The sequence below is a fragment of the Lepisosteus oculatus genome, chromosome 23 (genome assembly GCF_040954835.1).
Source record: "Lepisosteus oculatus isolate fLepOcu1 chromosome 23, fLepOcu1.hap2, whole genome shotgun sequence".
Taxonomy (NCBI): domain Eukaryota; kingdom Metazoa; phylum Chordata; class Actinopteri; order Semionotiformes; family Lepisosteidae; genus Lepisosteus; species Lepisosteus oculatus.
In genome coordinates this window covers 2512386-2533760 of record NC_090718.1, presented here as the reverse complement: position 1 = coordinate 2533760, position 21375 = coordinate 2512386, and the positions used below count along the sequence as shown (strand labels likewise).

At 47.8% G+C, this 21375-nt stretch overlaps 1 protein-coding gene across 2 annotated transcripts; it reads right to left on the bottom strand.

The window, feature by feature from the left end:
* On the bottom strand, positions 1-21267 carry LOC102690644 (uncharacterized). 2 transcript variants are annotated; one of them, XM_015337963.2, is made up of 15 exons: positions 21142-21267; positions 19342-19416; positions 19114-19242; positions 18707-18831; positions 17783-17913; positions 17311-17434; positions 16486-16607; positions 15229-15315; positions 13048-13137; positions 10562-10650; positions 6170-6389; positions 5789-5911; positions 4759-4924; positions 1585-1676; positions 1-648 (listed from the first exon to the last, which is right to left on the bottom strand). In XM_015337963.2, the coding sequence occupies exons 3-15, from the start codon at positions 19225-19227 to the stop codon at positions 572-574; spliced, it is 1560 nt and encodes a 519-aa protein (XP_015193449.2). In that variant the 5' UTR covers positions 19228-19242; positions 19342-19416; positions 21142-21267; the 3' UTR covers positions 1-571. The 2 variants fall into 2 exon arrangements, with proteins under 2 accessions (XP_015193449.2, XP_015193450.2); XM_015337964.2 differs by lacking the exon at positions 19342-19416.
* Positions 21268-21375: the final 108 nt, after the last annotated feature.

The following is a 21375-nucleotide window of genomic DNA, read 5'->3' as shown; positions in this document are numbered from 1 at the left end:
TGATCCCCACCCCACCCGCCCTCAACTTTCTTTTCTCCTGTTCCCCAAACTCTGACAGCCCCGACACACGCCCAGCCTCTTCCTCACCCCCCTCCTCTCTCCCTCCAGCGCTGTTCACCCCACTTTCACCCCCCCCACACAAAATAGTAAAGCACAAAACAGAGGGCACAGGAGCAACTACACAGATGTCCATCTGAGACAGAACAGCAAGGGCCACTTTATCCAAAGGGTGGTAGGAGCATGGAACAAGCTGCCCTGCCATGTTGCTGAAGCCGATATCCTGGTTTCAGTCAGTTACCGTATGGACGAGACCCTCAGGTCAATCGGTAATAGCTACTAACTACCAAGCAGATGGGATGGTATACGGATTGTTTGACCCGTGCAGTAATTTTACGCCCTGTCCTCCGTTCCAAGTGCTTTGCCACCACCTCGTTCCGATCAGCCTTCCAAAGTGATTGGTAACTAGAAATCAATAACTTCAGTTCCGTAATTTATCACTCCATCACAGAGCCGGTGGTGGGGGGCTGGATTTGTTTCGGGCAGCGGCCTGGCCACCCGAGCGCAGGGTCCTTCATAGCAGAACACAGTGGGCCCATGAGGTTCCAGGTCCCGTGTCTTTCCCTGCTGCGTCCCGGGAGCTGTACTCTTCTGTGTGACAAAATGACAGAATAATTAGGATCATGACAACCAGAATGGCACCACTGAGCAAAATCTCCCTTTAGCTAACCACAGGGAACAGCGAAGGAACAGATGTGAATGATAACATTTCTAACAACTTGAAGAGGTGGCGGCGCGAGACCCCTGGGTCATTTAGCTCCTCAAAAAGCCAATGAGCTAGAAGCACTGGATGGCCTCCTGTTCTTATCCCTGAGGCTCTGTATCACATTCTGATTGCTTTTCTAAATGGGCTTTTGGACAATGGGTGGGGCATGGTCAAAGCACAAAACCATTCTGAAAATGAATTTAACAAAACAGACACACGGACCCCTCCAGGGCCAGGACTGGACAGCCCTGCTGCAGACACACACACACTGACCCCTCCAGGACCAGGACTGGACAGCCCTGCTGCAGACACACACACTGACCCCTCCAGGACCAGGACTGGACAGCCCTGCTGCAGACACACTGACCCCTCCAGGACCAGGACTGGACAGCCCTGCTGCAGACACACACACACTGGCCCCTCCAGGACCAGGACTGGACAGCCCTGCTGCAGACACACACTGACCCCTCCAGGACCAGGACTGGACAGCCCTGCTGCAGACACACACTGACCCCTCCAGGACCAGGACTGGACAGCCCTGCTGCAGACACACACTGACCCCTCCAGGACCAGGACTGGACAGCCCTGCTGCAGACACACACTGACCCCTCCAGGACCAGGACTGGACAGCCCTGCTGCAGACACACTGACCCCTCCAGGACCAGGACTGGACAGCCCTGCTGCAAACACACTGACCCCTCCATGACCAGGACTGGACAGCCCTGCTGCAGAAACACTGACCCCTCCAGTGGCTGCCGTCACCCTGGCTTGATTCAAAGAAAGGATGAGATCCTCCGAACAATTAGCTACTTCGTTCTCACCTTCACTCTCCTCCTCCTCGGTCATCTCTCCATCAGACCCTGACTCCAGAGGTGGGCCATCCAATGGGCTCAGTCTCCTGGTTTGGACATCGCTGCCAGGGGGACAGGAAAGACACCACATCAAGACTAAGGCTGCACGCTGGAACTACATGGAAGTGTGCTTGAAATCAGGAACAGGAGCGTGTCGTTACCCAGAGAGTTGTGGGAGTGTGGAACAAGCTATCCAACCATGTTGTTGAAGCCGATATTCTGGCTTCTTTCAAGGAACATCTGGATGAGACTCTGGGGTTAATTAGCTACTAATTAGCTCCTAATTACTGAATGGGCCAGATGGGCTGGACAGCCTCCTCTTATCTGTAACCCCTCACAAGGGCACAAACCAGGTCCGGAACCAATGGCCTCCTTTCTTTTGTCACTGTTCTTATGAGAACTACATTTCCCACGAGGACAACAATTTCCACGAGGACTCCGTTTCCCATGAGGACTCTGGGGCAGGAAACATTCTGAGGAACTGCCAACCCTGGGAATAAGATTTCTCACCACATACAGTTAGCTCCTAACACCACTGGTGTCACACAGAAGTAGGGCAGTCCAAACACTGTTAATTAGTTGCATTCCCTCCTCATCTTTGTTCCTGACGCAAGCAGATTTTGTCTGAGATGTTGCAAAGTAGCTCCTATTTACATCTTCATTTACAAGAGAGAAAGACATTAAAAATTCAGCAACTGAGCATTGGAACCAGTAGCACTGGCTGTATTTCTAATGCCTTGCAGTGTATTTTACAGCCTAATTTTCATCATCTTTACCGTTTCTTCATTTTCGCCTAGATTTGTCCCGGATCACCATGTTTTTGGATTCTAAACTTAAACTTAAAAAAACTAAAACCAGTTTGGGGCGGCACGGTGATTGGTCACAGCAGTGGGCCCTCATGTTCAATTCCTGGGGTGCTATATGTGTGGAGTTTGCATGTTCTCTGAGTTCATGGGTTTTTTTTTCTCTGGGTGCTCCAGTTTCCTCCCATAGTCCAGAAACATGCTGGTGCGTTAATTGGCTTATTGGAAAATTGGTCCTGGTGTGAGTGTGTGTGTTTGTGTCCGTGTGTGGCCCGTGATGGACTGGTGTCCTGTCCAGGGTGTGTCCTGCCTTCTGCCCACTGCGAGCCAGGGGGTCGCCTCAGAGCCAAGAGGGTTAAGCAGAACTCCTCCAGAAACACTCCTATACCCACGTTCCTGCTGGGCGATGTCACTGCTCGGGACATTGATGACGTTAGGGAAGGTTGCAACAGGGACCAATCAGCATTGCTCTAGAAAGAGTTCGACCAGGGTTCGGGAACAGTGGATCTCTGGTGCGCAGGGGTGGGGGTGGGTTCAGCTTAAAGCGATTTCCCTGCGCCCCAGAACTGTCTGCGTACTCCAGCCCCGGCCGAGAGACGAACTCTTGTCGTCTTTCATTTCCTCAGATCCCTGCTCCACACAGCTTTGCTCCTCTCCTGCTGTGAGGCCGAACGCTGGGAATCGACAGCTTGTTGCCAATGTGATTGATGAGGCTCCGGCTGGCTGCTCGTGTCTGACGCAACGCTACATATGGGCAGGTAAAAACAAGCACCAGGCCGGTTGTGTGTCAGTACAAGGGAAATATAGGACACAGCAATAAAAAAAGGCCAACCTACATTGTTAAAGGGGACCTGGGACGCCATCTTTGTTTGTTGGGGTGAGAGAAAGAATCAGCACTGATGAGTGCATTTAAAAACCTGTCACGCCCCACACTCTCCCTGGCAAACGCCGTTATATTCCCAGAACCACTGTTTCACAATCTCATCCCTAATTGAACCCATCACATTCCCACATGCACTAGATTCCACACATTCTCACTCCCTAACCAATTATCCAACCACATCCCTTTCCTTTCAGTATTTAAACTCCCCTCACACTCCTACCCATGCTCATTAGTGAGAAGCTTCTTGTAGTAGTCTCCTAAGTCTTTTGATAGATCTCCCATTACTAAATCTTTGCTCCTGCCTTTTGACCACGCCTTCTGGATTTTGTCTCTTGGATATTTCTTGTTACCAGACCCTTTGCCTCCTTAATTGACCAAGCCTCTGGATTTTTGTCTTTTGGATTGTCCCTTTGCTACTCTGTGTTCTGTGGGATTCACAGTCATGCATAAGGATCCTCCTATTCTACCGATAGGTTCCCTGCCAAAACCACAATGAAAGTAAAATGTAAATTGGAGGTTTTACGCATTACTGTGTACATCACAAATAGGAAATTTCCAGGTCTGTTCAGTGCCATATTCTGCAATTCAGAATGAGGCAACAAAACTTCCAGTGAGGTGATGTGGCTCTATTATACTGTAAACAAGCAGGCTTGTGAATCCATCTCTTTTAATCCAATAGAAATATTGCTCTTGACTTTGAGAGGGTTTTGCTAACAAATACTACTTTTTGACTCTACATCCAGATCAAGCAGGAACATTTCTGCAGTGAAGTATCTGCTGCACAACCTGTACTAATTTGCTCATCTCACTACATCGCTCATTAGAGGGACTAGTGAGCAGGAAGGACTGCTTCATGTCACAGTTCTTGCAAACTCTCATTCTCGCCCGTGATGAGACCAGTACTTTCACAAAGTTCCCGATTTTGTGCTTAATTCAGAATTTGTTTGATTTTTTTCTAGAACGGCAATTGATTGTTTTTACCACGATTTTAATAACTATTGCGAAATGCTATGAATGTTGTGGATAATAAAATGAATTTACGTTCTTTGAACCCAAAGTAGTCAACATACCTTGCAGGGCAGACAGCATATGAAAACAAATGTGTTGGGATTAACAACCAAATGGCCTCCTCCGTTCTGCAAGCTTATGTTAACAGTTATGTAAAAATGAATTTATTAACCATTTTCCTGTTGGACTTGCGGCAGAAGTACCGTCAAGGGAAGCACAGAGGCACAGAACTCGTCTCCTACTGCAGCTGCTCGGTTTTCACATTTGTTTCTCAGCAGAGCCAAAGCAACACCCTTTCAAAGGGTTTCCCTTCACCTGCTATAAACGTTTGCGTAGGAGCAGGCAAACACAGACTCTGTGTGCTTGAATCTGCAGCCAACTGGACCTGCTGCCCACTCGAGATCTACTGTTTTAGTGATCTGACTCCCTTGATGACCATCGGCCCCTCACCTCTTCTTGGTATTGGCTGGCAGCTGCTCCCACACGGTGAGGCTCCGCCCTCCAGTGACCCAGCGGTGACCCCCACTCGGGGTCAGCCAGGTGGCCAGGCAGAGGATTCTGGGACTTTCGGGCCAGGACAGAGATGCTAGGTACCTGTTGTCAGGGAGACTGCGCACTGAGAGGGGAAGGCAGAGACAAAACACAGCAAGGTAACTGTGGCTCATAATAATATTAATAACAATAAAGTAAGGAGTCTCTAGAAAGAGCAGTGGGAAAGAAGGTCTCACTCTATTGCTAGTTCTACAGTTTATCATACAAATGATAAATTGTAATATAGCAAACACTTGGTTTAATGGACTCATGGGCGAAAGCGGTGTCAGTTATTGCTGAATGTCCACAATATTGTTTTATGAGTCCCAGAACATGCTATTATACAGGAATAATATATATATATAACGTATACTGTATATGATTCCTAAATCTTGTGATTTATTTTTAAACACTTACAATCAGTCAATGAAAATTGTTACCGTGTGAAAAAACTGTATATGTTTCTATCATGAATGCACAAACTCTATTTCATGTGTCATAAATATACTGTATAGAAGTGTCTAAAGCACACAATCACAAACAATACCCATTGTAAGCAACCAGCCTGCGTCTGTCTATAGGGCACCACTGCCATTCCCGAATTTCAGCCCTAGGTAGTTTTTGTTTTTACCTTGTTTTATTTTGTTTTTACCTTGTTTCCCTATTACTGCCAGGAAAGTACAATTTTTCTGATTTTGCAGACAAAATTCTCCTTTGGCAGATTTTGTCCATTAAATTTGAACTCTGGTGAAGCAAAGCCCATTAAACCACGTTTACTGTACTTGTACCATTAATATAAATAATGTTAATGAGCAAAGTGATAGGATATTAAAGTTCAGGGCAGCTGTAAGAGCAGGAATAAGAGTACAGTTTGGACATCTCTTTAGCAGAGCTGGATTGGAGTAATCTTGTTGTTTTACAAGACTAAAACAGTACATATTATGCTCACAGTTAAGACTGCTCTCCCCAGTTTCTAGGTCGAACCCGGAGCCAATCAGAATCCCCTCTGTCTGAGTGACACAGTCTGATACCCCAGACACAGAGCCGTGGTTGGCCAGTCTGGACACCGAGCCTGAGACAAAGTGAGAATTGGAATGGATTAACAGGGGTGGATCAGTTAAAACAGAATAAAAAACAGACACATCCTCTCTGTCTACCAATGGAGAGACTTTAAAGATGTCCTGCTTGCACTGCAGAACGGAATCATCCCTAGGGGGAGGATAACAAACCCTGCAAAGCAGTGACCCGGGCGGTTTAACAAATCACATGAGGAAATAGAGGAGAAAGAAAGCACTCTGTAGAGCTATGCAAAAAGATCTCTCTCTCCCACCGTTTCTCCAATCCAGGACTCCCAGGCTCGCTCGCCCATCTGCGACGTACACTCTCTCCCCCCGCGGGCTGAGGCAGCAGACCCCTGCCAGGCCGGTGTGAACGGGGCTCCAGTGAGTCAGGCGCCGAAGGGGGGCGCCGTCACCCCGCGACCCCGCCGTAACCTCCCAGACCGACACTCCCCCGTCTGCCGAGCCGCTGAACAGGTGAGGGCCGTGAGTCTGCCGTGAGAGAGTGGCTTTGGTGACCCGCGGGTGGGAACAGGGATTATGGGGAGACATCAGAGCCGTAGAGCCCCAGTAGAAGTCTGGGTAAACCGAGGCTGTGATTGTCCAGGGTGAGAGTGGACAAGGAAACCTGAGGTCAATGCAGATCTTGTCACAGTTGAGGGGATCAATTTAAAAAATAGAGAACAGAATAATTGTGTGGAAGTGCCTTTCTAAAAGCAATCAAGACAAATTCTCTTTAAAGCACTGCATCCGAATACTGGGTTGATATTCAAATGGTCACAACTATGACGTTGTTATTTTACAACAGGCTGTTCTAGCCTTAGGCTTAGCATTACTTCCTGGCACTGCTGGGGCCCTAGTTTCAATTCCCGGGGTGCTATCTGTGTGGAGTTTGGATGTTCTCCCCATTTTTACATAGATTTCCCCTGCTTAGAAAATGGATGGACAGATGTAAAGAATGGAAGATACAAAGCATTTCAGTCTCCTGGACAATGAGGGGAAGAAGTAAAAAAGGCAAATAAAATGCTAGCATATATAGTTAAACGTGTATAATTTAAATCAAGGGATGTTATTTTATAATTGGATAATGCACAAGGTCCCATTTAGAACATATGCAAAATGTTAATCGGCAGGTTATAGTAAAAGATATTGCTGCTCTGGAAACAGTCCAGAGAAGAGCAAGCAGACACCTTCTGGGGTATAAGGGAGTGCTCCACACTCACAGGCTGAAGGCCCCGAATCTTTTTAGTCCTGAACAGACAAGGTTACGAGACGGAGCCTGATCCCAGTATTCAGAACTCTCAGCTGTTACTGAAGAAGTCAGCCCAGTGGACAGCTTCAGAAACCAGTGCATTTACAAGATGAGACAGGTCTTTACACAAAGGGTTGTGTGAGTCTGGAACAAGTTGCCTAGCCATGTAGTTAAAATGGCACAGTTTAACCTGTACTTAAAGTGGATCTTTTGACCTGACAATTAGACATTTTCTTAGTGTCTTAGTGAGACTTATTCATGACACCTTACTTATAACCTGGGCATAAACTGTATCTGGGGTTCCAAGAAAAGCTGAGAGAGGTTGTTTTTTTTCTACAGAAAACTATTGAGGAAAAACCATATGGTTAACGCTGTCCCTGCAGACCTACTTACCAATATGAATACAGATAAATGCAGTGTAAAGTTATGTGGCCAACAGAAAGTAAGTGTTCTGATCTTCAGAACTGACAGCTGTTTTGGAATAAATATCTCACATAGACACAGGCTGAAGTTTATCTCGACCCACCAGCAGTTCCGAAAAAAAATATAATTCCATATGTAGTATTACTTTGACTTAAACTGTATTTGCTTAAATATATTGTGGTCCCACTCCCAGTATTTCAGTGATACAGCTTTAAGGCATTTGCTTCTCTGCTCCTGAAGGGTCAGCTTGTGTCTGAAGGTGAAGGAATTAAGACACATCAATCAGTCTCCTGTCTATGTAGGTTAAAATACCAAGAGGTACAGTTAATTTTTCCTTCACGCCTTGAGTGTGCAATTAATATCTGCAGCTACACGGATACAAAATGTACAGGAGGGAACATTGGCTCTCAGGGAACATAAAATGTTTCATTCTGGGCTCTGGAGGTTTTAAACAGAACGCAATTACAGTCCCCCAAGGAGGCTGCAGTGCCTATCCCACCACAAATGTCATTAATTAATAATTAATTGCTTACATTTATATAGCGCTTTTCTGGACACTCCACTCAAAAGCTCTCTACAGGTCATGGGGATCCCCTCCACCACCCCCAGTGTGCAGCCCCACCTGGATGATGTGATGGCAGTCATAGTGCGCCAGAACGCTCACCACACACCAGCTCTCAGTGGGGAGGAGAGCAGAGTGATGTAGCCAATTCATAGAGGAGGATTATTGGGAGACCATGATTGGTAAGGGCCAATGGGAAATTTGGCCAGGACACTGGGGTAACACCCCTACTCTTTTGAGAAACGCCCTGGGATTTTTAATGACCACAGAGAGTCAGGACCTCGGTTTTATGTCTCATCCAAAGGACGGCGCCTGTTTACAGTATAGTGTCCCCGTCACTATACTGGGGCATTAGGACCCACACAGACCGCAGGGTGAGCGCTCCCTGCTGGCCCCACTAACACCTCTTCCAGCAGCAGCCTTAGTTTTTCCCAGGAGTCTCCCCTCCAGGTACTGACCAGGCTCACACCTGCTGAGCTTCAGTGGGTTGCCAGTTGTGAGTTGCTGGGTGATATAGCTGTCCATACAACACCCGAAGCACTGCAGCACTGCTACCTGATGATCACTGAGCAGGTTTAACGCAGTGATAAAAAAAAAATACTCGCCAAAGAGAACAGGTCATTTTCGAGGCCTTTAGTGGGAACTGGAGCAAGTCCTCTCAAGGATGTCAGGGTATCGGCTTCAACAGCATGGCTGGGCAGCTTGTTCCAGGCTCCCACACCCCTTTGTGTAAAGAGCACCCCCCCTGGCCTTGGCTCAAAATACACTTCCATGTAGTTTCAAGGGCCAGCTGTTATTCCTCTTGTAATAACTTTTGCCGATTCTTAAACTATCATATGCCAGACGGGTATTTGAAGGCACGAGCAAGGGCTGTGTTTTTTTTAAGGCCGTTAAGGAATTTTAATGTAGACAGCCCATCATTTTATTCAGAGAATTCTGTCCTTTGTATGCAAGGGGTGACTCGTCCTTGCAGAAATAAAAATAATTTGGACAAGGTGATCGGGACTGGTGGCAAGATTATTATTATTAACCTTACACATAAAATCTGAGACGACCGCTCTCATCCACTCTCTTTAGAATATACTCTCCTATCCTCTAGAAGGAAGTGTGAGATCCCCTCTATAAAGACTAAGAGAGCATTTATTTTCCTTCATACCTGAAAGCATTCAGTTGATGAACAATGAAAATCTTGCTTGCAGGCAGGGATATTAATATTTTTATTGTAGTTTTAGATACTTTACCAGCTAATTGTCAATTATTTTAATCTTATGGATGGGATTGAGTTCTGATTGAACAACTGTCGTTGAATGTTGTTCTGCAGCACAGTATTGTGCTGTTGTTAGCCGGTATTACATGTTTAGGAGCTCTTGATGTGCAAGACACATTCCCTCAGGGACAATAAAGGTTAATCCAATTCAATTTAAACCTGAACGTGTATTCTCTAATTGATTTAAAACATTCTTGCTCGTGTTCCATCATTCGTCCTGGTTTAAAAGAAATATACTCGACTATGGGGAAAATATATATACTGTACAGGTCAGGATTTAAATACTCTTTAATATCTCTCATGTTTCAAGTGTTACATCATTCAGCTATAATTGCTGTCCTATTTCCATCATGTTGTTATTATTAGAGTGAAACTTGAATTCACCTTTAATTTAAATTGTCAGTTGGATACAAATCAATATCTTTTTAAGTTATTTTCTTTAATCTCAATTTAAAAAAAAAAAAACTCAATGTGATCCGCTAGGTTTCACTAGCTCGTGACATCTGGGATGAACAAATTTCTTTTATTGTCTTATTTTGGATTATATTTTGTCACAGGTACTGAGAAAAGCTCCTTGAAATAGATGACTTACAGATTTGAAGGCTGACAGAGATCAGGTGTTACTGGAATTTTTTCAAGAACCAGGCTACCTTATTTAAGAAAATGCGCTTTATTGACACTTTTTATCCAGAGGACTAAAGCATTTGTTTTATTTTTTTAACTATGCAATGCCATTTGGGTTTAAAATAAGCAGAAATCTGACTCCAGCTCAATCGGTGAAAACTGTTACTTGACTTGGAGTGCAGGTTGAATTCTATGGCCTTTGACGTTGCTACATTGGCCGTGAACCGTATTTCCCAAATGGTTGAGTGCCACCAGGGAAAGGTGTTAAGATTGGCCAACCAGGGCTGTCTCAGGTTTCTGCACCAACAGGCTTGCAGTGACATCACTGAGAGGGGCGTGGCTGCTCCAGCGGTTGCCAGCTCTCCTGTTGGCCGCTGCGGAGCTTTACAGCTTCACAGTGAAATGTGAATGAATGGCTAAGCAAAAAGGCTGTGGTGATGAAATGGCAGACAAGACATGGAATTCACTCTGCGTAGGGTGCAATTTGCTCCACAGGCCAAACCTGGGGTGAGAACGACGGTACGGGCCCGAGTTACCTTTAGAGCCGTGACGCTGTCCTCGTGAGCTGTGACTGAGTGACAGCACTCTCCAGATAGCCAGCTCCACACCTCCACCTTCCCACCATCTGAGAGAGAGAGAGGAGGGGGTTAAATACAGACCAGCACGGAGAAATGCAACAACGAGCCAGGGCGCTAGACGATCCATCACTGGCTTTACAGGTGATTGGACATAATGCGTGTCGTGGGAAATTCTCCATCTGCAGAGCAGCAGACAGTCTAGTGTGGTCTGAGTCTTTATTGAGCTAATAAGCACAGCAACACGGCATCGAGTCTGCCTCGCAGGAGAGACACACTGTATTGCAGCTCTTACATACAGTACAGGTTCAGAAAGCCCTTAGGTTCCCATTTTGAGTGTCTGCTCTGTTCTTTGACATGTGACTCCTTCTGCTCTTAACACCCTGTGGAAGGAAATTAGTTGCTGCAGCTGTTCAAGCACGTCAGCTTTATCCTGCATTAACACAACGTTTGGTAAAGACCTAATTACGAGATCCCAGCACTGACTCTAACACCTCCCACAGTGCAGGGCTGCAATCTACAGACGTCCCTTCGCACGTGAAGGGTGAGACTCCTCCAAAGACAAGGTTCTGACCGGCGAGACCCGCCGTGGGAGGAAGAGGAGGCTTCGGCCGATGATGAAGACGGTCGTTCTGAGTCGGGGCCGGAGATCAAGGCTGGAGACCAGCGTAGCGTTTCAGACAGGCCAGTCTGCACTTTTATAGATCACGCACAGCAGTAATAATAAGAATTGCTTATACTTAATATAGCACTTTTCTGGACACGCACTCAAAGCGCTTTACAGGTCACGGGAAATCCCACTGTCACCACCAGTGTGCAGCCCCACCTGGATGATGCTCTAGTCCTCTCCCCACACACCAGCCCTCAGTGGGGAGGAGAGCAGGGTGATTCAGCCAGTTCAGAGAGGGGGATTATTAGGAGGCCATAACTGGTAAAGGCCAGGGGGAAATTTGGCCAGGACACCGGGGTAACACCCCTACTCTTTTTGAGAAACACCCTGGGACATTTAATGACCACAGAGAGTCAGGATCTTGGTTTTTATGTCTCATCCAAAGGACGGTGCCATTTGTATTACAGTATAGTGTCCCTGTCACTATACTGGGGAAGTTAGGACCCCCACAGACCGCAGGGTGAGCCCCCCCTGCTGGCCCCACTAACTCCTCTTCCAGCAGCAGCCTCAGCTTTCCCAGGAGTCTCCCATCCAGGTACTGGCCAGGCTCACACCTGCTGAGCACCGGAGGGGCTGCCACTGAAGGTCACACAGACATCACAGTGCAGACGGCAGGCCAGCCCATGCTTTTACAGATCGCGCACAGCAGCGACAGACACAGCCGAGCGGAGTTTCCCTGCGGCGAGACGGCGGGGGCAGATTCTCACAGGAGGCAGTCGGCCGCATATGCTCAAAGCGTGTCTCGTCCAGAAATGTGGAAAAGCACAAAGGCATAAGAAATAAACAAATGATCGCCGCGCTTAGCGGGGCAGCGTATGTTCGGCAGGCGGGGGAGTGTGGGGGGCCATCGGCCCCGTCTGCCAACTTTCAGTGAAAGCCTGCGCTCGGAGGAGTGGCGGCGAGCAGGGGGGCCCTGCCAAGATTCAGAGCCCGGCTGGCGGGGCTGTTTTCGCGAGCAGTCGGTGGGGGGCTTGGGAGGAGAGACAACATACGTCGGCCATGTATCACATGCAGTTTGCAACTGCTGGATATGGCCACTAGGGGGCTATCTGAGGCCACCTGTGGGGGGCGAGGGGTGCATTCAACGGCCACAGCAGACCCCAATCCCCCTGGTTCACTGGCCCCTTGCCCCCAGCAGGAGCTACGGCTGACAGTTTGATCTCTGTGCGGCACACATGCAAGAGCAGACAGCAACGCGAGAGAGGCACCAGCACCTGAGGATTAAGATAAGAAAAATGCCAAGCCGGGTGACATTTTGAACTGTTCGGATCCGAAAACAAGAGGACTAAAACACTAACAAGCAGTGGCTTTGAAGTCACTAACGGAAATGGACATGGGGCAGTGGGGTTATTATTGATTACTGATAACAGGACTACTACGTAGCAAAAAGGGTTTGTAACCCAGGGACCCCAACTCAGAACAGGAGGCACCTCTTGTGCACAAAGGGTGGCGGGAGTGTGGAACAAGCTGCCCAGCCATGCTGACGAAGCCAGTGCCCTGGTTTCTTTCAAGAAAGAGCTGGAATGAGATCTTCCAATCTGGAAAGGAGGCACTGCTTTACACAAAGAGTGGTGGGAGGGTGGGACAAGCTCTCCAGCCATGCTGACGAAGCTGATACCCTGAGCTTCTCTCAAAGAAACAGATGGATGAGATTCGGGGATCAAGTGAGCTACCACATAGGCTAGGTAGGCCAAATGCCCCCACCTTAATTGGAACTACTCTTTTGCAACCACAAGACCTTTAACACAAGTGTGCGGCACGAATTCCTCATCATTACCTGACCCAGTGACGATGTAGCCCTCCCCCTCTGGGATGAAGCTGAGAGACATGACGGAGTTAAAGGTATAAATAGACCTGATGCAGGAGCCTGTGGGAGAGAGGGAGGAGGTTCAGAATCGCTTCACTCAACGATATTCAGTCTGGAACATCATTTCAGCAAGCCAAGAGCCAAAGACCCTTACCGAACAAATAGAGTAATTAAATGGGGCATCATTCAAAGAAATTCACACATATTCTGCGCTCCAGATTTTGTAATGGAGCTCAACCCTTTATGTTGCTCTGAATGATATTAACGAACCACATGGCGGCGCTAATTGATCTCATTCCGGCCAATAGCCCCTCAAAGACCATCACAGCGCCTGGCGATGTTTAATGTCTGATTTCAATTAGTTGTGCGTCAGGCGTTGCTGAGCGGGGAAATGGGTTTTGGAAACCCTTTGCGTGGTGACATTGTGATCGTCACCCTTCTGCCTAACCCCCCCCCACCCATCCCAGAGCTAAAGAAGGTTTAATAGGGTCTGATTGGAACTGATTAGCAAAGCCCAGGTGGTTTCAGCAAGTGAGCAGAGCTGCAATTTTCACTGTGGGGAAAATCACATTTTCCCTCTGATGTCCCCCGAGACCCCATCAGCTAAAATGTGAACCATTTATAGACGTGCTTAATATCCACATCTCAGGATCGGGTAAAAGTCGGTTTCGTTTTAGAAGGAGAATTCGTTCAGCGAATTTGCTGGATTGTTTCAGCATCCTGAAAACAGCTGAACTGACTCGGATACCCCACTTTTCCCCCTCTTTTTCTCACCTCTCCTCGCTGGGGAGGTTGTTTTGCACAGACAAGGCCGCACGTGACACACACACGCGTTCTTCCCTTCTGGGCAAAAAGGATTAGCAGGCTGACAGTTACGGTCGGAAGCCTTTTCACTCCGCTGTGCTGGCGTCCCGCCGAGAGTCCAGCAGGAAACGCGCGCCTCGCTTGTCGCAGGCTGCTCCGATTGCGACACCCCCTGCGTGAGGGCTCATTTGTGCCGGCTGATGCCAGGGCAAAGAGGATTTGTGTCGGGAACAGCAGGAAGCCCGACTGAGCCAGCATTTTACCAGCAGAAGAAATCACTATAGTCATAACAACCCAGAGGACCGAGATTCATCCACTCCACACCACTACTTTCACACACTTGACCCCAACCATTCCCAGCAGGACTCACACGCAGACAGGTTTTCCTTAGGTCCGTATGGGAGTTTTCCTCTCCTGGTGGCTACTGTGTCCCACTATCACACACTAAACTACTCTACATCCACTCCCACTGCTCATCCATTTTCACACACTGACCCCAACAGGACACTCAGAGCCTCTCCCAGCTGGGCTCTCACACACAGCCCCATACTGCCTCACTGCACACAGCTCCTTCCTGAACCCCCAGAGGTCTCCTCTCCTCCTCATGGGAGTTTTACTCTCCTGTGCCTGATGTGTCCCACTATCACACACTAAACTGCTTTACAACCACTCCCACTGACCTCCTTTTCATCTGCTGCGCTGTACAAGCCTCTCGGTTTTGTCTGTGTAAATTAAGTGTCAAAAGAGCTCGCTGACACCTTCCTATGCACTTAAAATTAATAAAAATGGATCAAATCACACCTCAAAAACATGCAAGAGCTGAAGTTGTAGCAAAGCATCTCCGATGACACATAATTCTGGTGCACTCAATGGGTCACGAGGTGCAGTTATGGCCTCAAAGTGATGTGAGATTAAATAAAAATACCGACTTTTACTATCTGAAACTGACTTCCAGTGAATGGGCCCAGATACGTATGGTCACTTGCACACAAAGTATGGTTTTGCGCAAAAAGAATCAAACATATGCATGGTATCACCTAAAAATAAAATCTGTATTATACAGTACTTATCATTCATGTTAATCTCACAATAGCAAATACATTCCTTGGCTGTAAAACACCAACAAGTGATTGTTCCATCACTAGTTAAAGCTAGCCTTCCTCACCTGCTTAACAGTTCCTTGACCTTTTGCTAAGTGGTGTTGTGATGCAAGGGCCTCATCTACACAATTTGTTTCTCTAAAAAAAGGCCGCATTCAAATATACTCGCCTGGACCTCAGGACCTCGCTCACCCCACCCCCTCCAGTGCACCCTGGGAAATGTAGTCTTCCAAGACCGGGGACTCACCGGAATTCAGAGCCCAGACTCTCACACAGCTGTCAACGGACCCGCTGAGAATGAACCTCTCCGAACTGCCGAGCCCCAGAGAGCGAGCTGGGGTCACGAGGAAGGAGGGAGGAAAAAAAAACAGACAAGAAAAAAAAGTGAGCAGAAGAAGGAAAACAAATGACCACCCAGGCTGGCTCCTTTCAAGGAAAAGATGCCTAAAGAAAACTTGGCAACCTGGGAGAGCCCAGCAGGCACATCTGGGCAAGGGTCGTGGCTGGGCACGGGAAAATTCCTGCACGGCTCGGTAGAGATGGGCGTTATTTTACAGAGGTGCTCTTCCGACACACATCTGTGGCATCCCAGTGCTGACCGGACTGACGTTTTGTTTCCGGGTATCCTGGACCTAACCCATACTTGGGAGCGTGCTGGAAGGCGTCGCCAGCTGCCCCAGAGCGGGGCATCACTCTTGGGGTAACTGTGAGGAGTAATCGACGTTCGCATCACCCACAATCCAACCTGCTCCCGTCACACTGACAAAGTAATCACGAGAGCACACCAGTACCTCTACTTGCTCGGGTGACTCAGGAGATCTGGAGTGTCTTCACCAACGTTCACAAATTTCTACGGATGCCCTGTAGAAGCCCTGTAAACGAGCAGGAGGTGGAAGCCTCCAGGGTCAGTCTGGGGGACTGGATGCCCCCCCACTGTCTGCACCGCTCACCAGAGGAGAAGGACTGACTGAGGACCGGGGAAACGCGAGTTTGGAAGGGTTGTGAAGAGTGTCGGCGGGAGGGACTTCTTGGAAGTGGAGAAGCATGATGACTTGGAGGGGCGTGTTTGAGGAGGGTGGTCGGCGGTGTGTTAGGCAGGGGACGTCAGGAAGAAGTTGAGGCAGGAGCTCAATGAAGAGCTGAGGGTTTTTTGGTTAGTCGTTTTTGGTTGCGGTGTTTTGATTTCCCTGCCCTGCTCAATGAAAGGCGCTGGGGTGTTTCAACCTCATGGCTGTGTGTTTGGTGTGTCTGCTGTCCTGGATGTGCCTATTTTTTAAGATCCCAAACCAAGTGTATATCACAGTATAAATATGCAAAAGGAACCATTCGATTCGAACACAGAGTCCTAAAATCTCCACTTCAGTCGCCCCTGGCCAAATGAACATGAATTACAGGCCCTCGGTGTAGTCATTTGCTTGTCTGCTACCCAGATCGGCTTCTTTACGAGCATCTTTACTGCTGATCAGCCCTGTGTCCTGTGTGGCTCGATGAGATGAGAAATTACCCAGGATGTTGCAGTGCTCCGGGGGTGGCAGGCTCAGGCAGGTGACACCACCTGTGTGACCACCCAGGTGCCGCTGCTCCGTCGCCGTGGGAACGTGCCAGACCTTCACGGTTGTGTCCCGACTGACCGAGGGGGAAGAGAGTGGAGGGGGTTAATATAAACACACTGGACAACGGGACACTGCAGTACAGTAACGCTGCAGGCCAACTTCCTGGAGGTAACTGTAAATTTAAAATAATGATAATCATTCCTTACACTTATATTGCGCTTGTCTGGACACTCCACTCAAAGCTCTTTACAGGTCATGGGGATCCCCTCCACCCCACCCGTGTGCAGCCCCACCTGGATGATGCTCCAGTCCTCTCCCCACACACCAGCTCTCAGTGGGGAGGAGAGCAGAGTGATGAAGCCAGTTCAGAGATGGGGATTATTAGGAGGCCATGACTGGTAAAGGCCAGGGGGAAATTTGGCCAGGACACTGGGGTAACACCCCTACTCTTTTTGAAAAACACCCTGGGATTTTCAATGACCACAGAGAGTCAGGACCTTGGTTTTATGTGTCATCCGAAGAACGGTGCCTGTTTACAGTATAGTGTCCCTGTCACTATACTGGGGCATTAGGACCCACACAGACCGCAGGGTGAGCGCCCCCTACTGGCCCCACTAACACCTCTTCCAGCAGCAGCCTTAGTTTTTCCCAGGAGTTTCCCATCCAGGTACTGACCAGGCTCACACCTGCTGGGCTTCAGGGTATTGCAGGGTGATACAGCTGCTACACATAAAAGAAAGGTTCTAAGACCATGTTGTCCTAGTTGTGACACTGACCTTCCGGAAACAACATGATTGTCGACAACAGCAACGCAGGTGATGATGTCACTGTGACCCTCCAGGGACCTGAGGCGGAACTTCACCTTTTCCCATGATTCTCTGGCAGCAAGAAATCCTGTGTCTGGGGAAAACAAAATAAAATTCTTAAACTCTGACCCTTAGGTCTAGCTGTATCCCCAACTCCAACTCTAACCTTAAGCTGCGCAGAACCTTACTCAGCCCTCTCCTACCCAGAACTGTTTTGGAAGTGCATTTAAAACCAGGAACATGAGAAACTACTTTACGCAAAGGGATGTGGGGGGGTGGAACAAGCTACCCCCCCCCCAGGTGGTTGAAAACATCACCTTGGCTTCATTCAACAAAAGGCTGGCTCCTTGGCTCATTTACTTGGCTCATTTAATTAATAATGACCAAACAGGCCAGATTGGTTTGTAATCGTTGTGTTCTATGGCCCATGTTCCCATCATACCCGCTGTGCTGCCTTCTGTCTCCGCTGGGCGGGCTGTGCTTTTAGTGTCTTCTAGCTTTGACTGTTTCACAGGCACTTCTTCAGGCAGCCCCGAGACTGGGGCCTTCGACTCCTGGGCATCTCTGCTCTGACTGAAGAGAGAATATGGAATGAAAATAAAAATGGCGTCCCACTGTTCCCTGCCAGAGCTCATCGGGGGCACAACAGCCAAATCTAGGTCTTACAGGGTTTGATTTTGCACACTGGTACTGGTTCTACTACCACCTTGGTGTGATATAAAGCATGTCTTTGATTACCGATTTTCCAAAATGCTGGATAATCCTGTCAAAGTCTTTATATCAGTTTGTTTGCGCACATTCTTTTATAGCACTGTGATTTGGGGTGTTGTGTGCGCATTGTTTATTTTTTAATTTCAATCTGAACGTTTAAAAGTACCGAACTGCAGAAACAGTGCTGTACAATGCTTCATTTTAATGGAAAAAAACGGAAAGTGCAATTTATTTCCTTCAGTGCAGGACCTGCACACCGAGAACATTTTTTTTGTGGAAATAATGCTTGATTTACTTTCACTAGATCAGTCTGTGGCCACGGAGAAATTTAAAATTCTGAGTGACCTGCTGCTTAATAAATACAAATTTTCCACCTGCTGTGCCTGTAAAGAGACGCCCTCCCTCAGTGAAATGTTGACTTGGTATGGTTCATCCATCCATCTTCTGAGAGATTCAACCACACAGTCCAGTCTTTCAGAATTAACCCTTCCATCTCAGCGTAGTGTCACTCCAGAGCCCAGTCATTCAGAATTAACCCTTTCATCTCAGTGCAGTGTCACTCCAGAGCCCAGTCTTTCAGAATTAACCCTTTCAACTCAGCGCAGTGTCACTCCAGAGCCCAGTCATTCAGAATTAACCCTTTCATCATTCTCACACTCGTCTCTTCATGGTCTCCTGCCCTCTCTCCTCGGCGTCGCTTCCCACGATGCCCTGGGCTTCCTGCGGGAGGCGTGCCAGCAGCTGGGCCAGTCGCGCGCAGAGCTCCGCCTTCCGGGACACCTGGGAGAGTCAATGCCCCGGTTACACACACACTCCACAGAGAGGAGCCAAGGAGCGCTCTGACCCCCAAGCATGGAGAGCAAGCTGGCGTCTGCGAAAAGACAAATTCCTAATGCGAGAAACTGTATATGGCCAATAAAGTGATCTGATCTTATCAGCTCCCCCACAACCCTGTTACTGCATAACCTGTACAGAAAATTCTGTCAGTCAAACGAAAGACCAGAGTCTGCCTCACAGTGGGCAGCACCTGGTGGTGGGAGGGGAATCCTGGGACACACTGACCTTCTCCCTTTCCTCCCCCGTCAGCTCGCGCTGCAGGATCTCCAAGCCGGCGATCTGCCGCAGTTTCTTCCGAAGCCTCCGGATCTCGGGCGAGAGCAGGTCCTGACCGGACATGGCAGCCCGCTCGTCCTGGGGGCAGGGAGAGGAGCGCGAGCAGCGTGAAATCGTTTGTCACTGCGGCGCGCAGGAAGGAGGAAGTCAGAAACGCGAGGGGGCCGCTTGACTCACCTAGGCCAAGGCGGTGCAGGAGGCTGGGGGTTAAAGAGGAACTGCCGTTCCCATTTCTCAAACTAGTTATTGAATCTGGGTAACAAAATAAATTTGTATAGGTTTATAGCAGAGCAAAATCTTACAAAGTCCTAATTAAGCCCCAAAATGGTGTTGTTGCAGACCCCTTGTCTCACAATGGGCGTGAGAGAGAGAGTTCCCATGAATTATGATGAGAGGCGGCCCTTCCTGCTCACTAGTCACTGTACTGTGATGTGATGTGATGGACAAGCGAATAAGTACAGGTTGTGCAGCAGACACGTTGCACTGTTCCAGCGTGATGCGCACGCAGAGTGAACAAGTCAGTAGTATTTTTTGGCAAAATCTGTCTGGAAGTGGAGAGCAGTATTTCTACTGGATTAAAAGAGCTGGATTCACAAGTCTGCTTGTTTACAATGTCATAGTGACATCACCTCACCAGAAGTGTTGTTGCCTCATCGCAGAATATGGCACTATTCTCACAAAATGACAAAATTATGTCTTTTTTGTTATTTACTGTCACTGTGGTTTGAAATGCACTCATCAGTGCCGATTCTTTCAAACCCCTAAATCTAAAAATAGCATTGCCCTTAAAGCTGAACTATGTGGGATACAGGTATGGCCCACCAGAGAAAGAATGAAGACGGCAAGCATTCCTGAGTGTCAAATCCCTTAACCTTTGACAGCTGAAAAGGTCAAAGGTCAAACGCCAAACGTTGGGGGTCATAGAAACTTGAACATTACCAGATATGGGCCCTTAGTTACCTTGACAAAATACAGCTTTTGTACCAATTCGGGTAAAAAAGTAATGTACATTCTACATAAACCACTAAAACTTTGTATTTAATATACATGTACTTGTCAACATTTCCAACACAGTGGAACAGTCTGAGGACTGAAGGTTTTTTTTTTTGCTGGGTTATGATCGCTTCAAGTGAAGCTCGCCAGGCAACACCCAGGTAGGATGTGCCTACAACTGCGGCAGTGAGTAAAACTGAAGATTTACCATCAACCTGCCAGTTCTTTTCTCCAGCAGGTAGCACATTCATTTTTTTTCTAGTCACCAACAGCTCCAAGAATCACTTCCAGCCCTTTCTCGAAGGAAACCTGGGTATCGGCTTCAACAATACGGCTGGGTGGCTTGTTCCCCACCCCCACCACCCTTTGTGCAAAGAAGGGCTTCCAGCTCTCAATTTTAAATTCACGGCCATGTCGTTTCCTACCGCCGGTGTTCAGATCCCGTTAAAAATAAATCAGTACGCTTGGCTTCGTTGTCTCTGAGCTTTATTTTAATACTTGAATCAGATCTCCTGTTCAACACAAAAAAGGCTCAGTTCCTTTGGCCTGTCAAAATGGTTCTTCCTGTGGTTGCTCTTTTGTGGACTGATTCCAGAACAGCAATATCTCTGTTTAACACCTAAGACACTGCACTGGTACAACATCTTATATGCTTAATTAAGCCATATGAAAAACCCTTCAGAATCCTGTATCATTCGGGAATAATACGTCTAATCCATTTTAAATGAGTCAAATTATTAAAAAAAAAGAAGTTAGTTAAGGGGGAGTCATAAAACCTGCTGAATTGTTGATCTCAAGGACAAGAGAAATGAAATCTGCCTTTTCAGAGAACCTCCGCACTTACAGTACGTACAGTATGAACAGTTTTGTTCAATACTTAGACGAGTCTATACCAGTAGATCGTGTGTGAAAACAATCTCTTCCCGATTGAGTTTTTGTTTTCCTAAAATGTCTAAACCTTGTGAGCGTAAATACTGTACCTACCTACTCGTTACTACCGTCTCTGCTGTCTTCCTCAAGAGTTTGTAAGCGGCGCTGATTACCGACGCGGCGGTGACGTGTCGCCGACCTGAAAACACAGCTGCTCGACCTCCACGCCACCTCACCGGACTGACGTAGGCAAACATCATGACCTCACTTCCGCAAAACCCGTCTCACAAGCACGGTTCTCACGCGCCATCTTGTGAGGAAGATTGGGTACTGTATGAAACAGTCAAC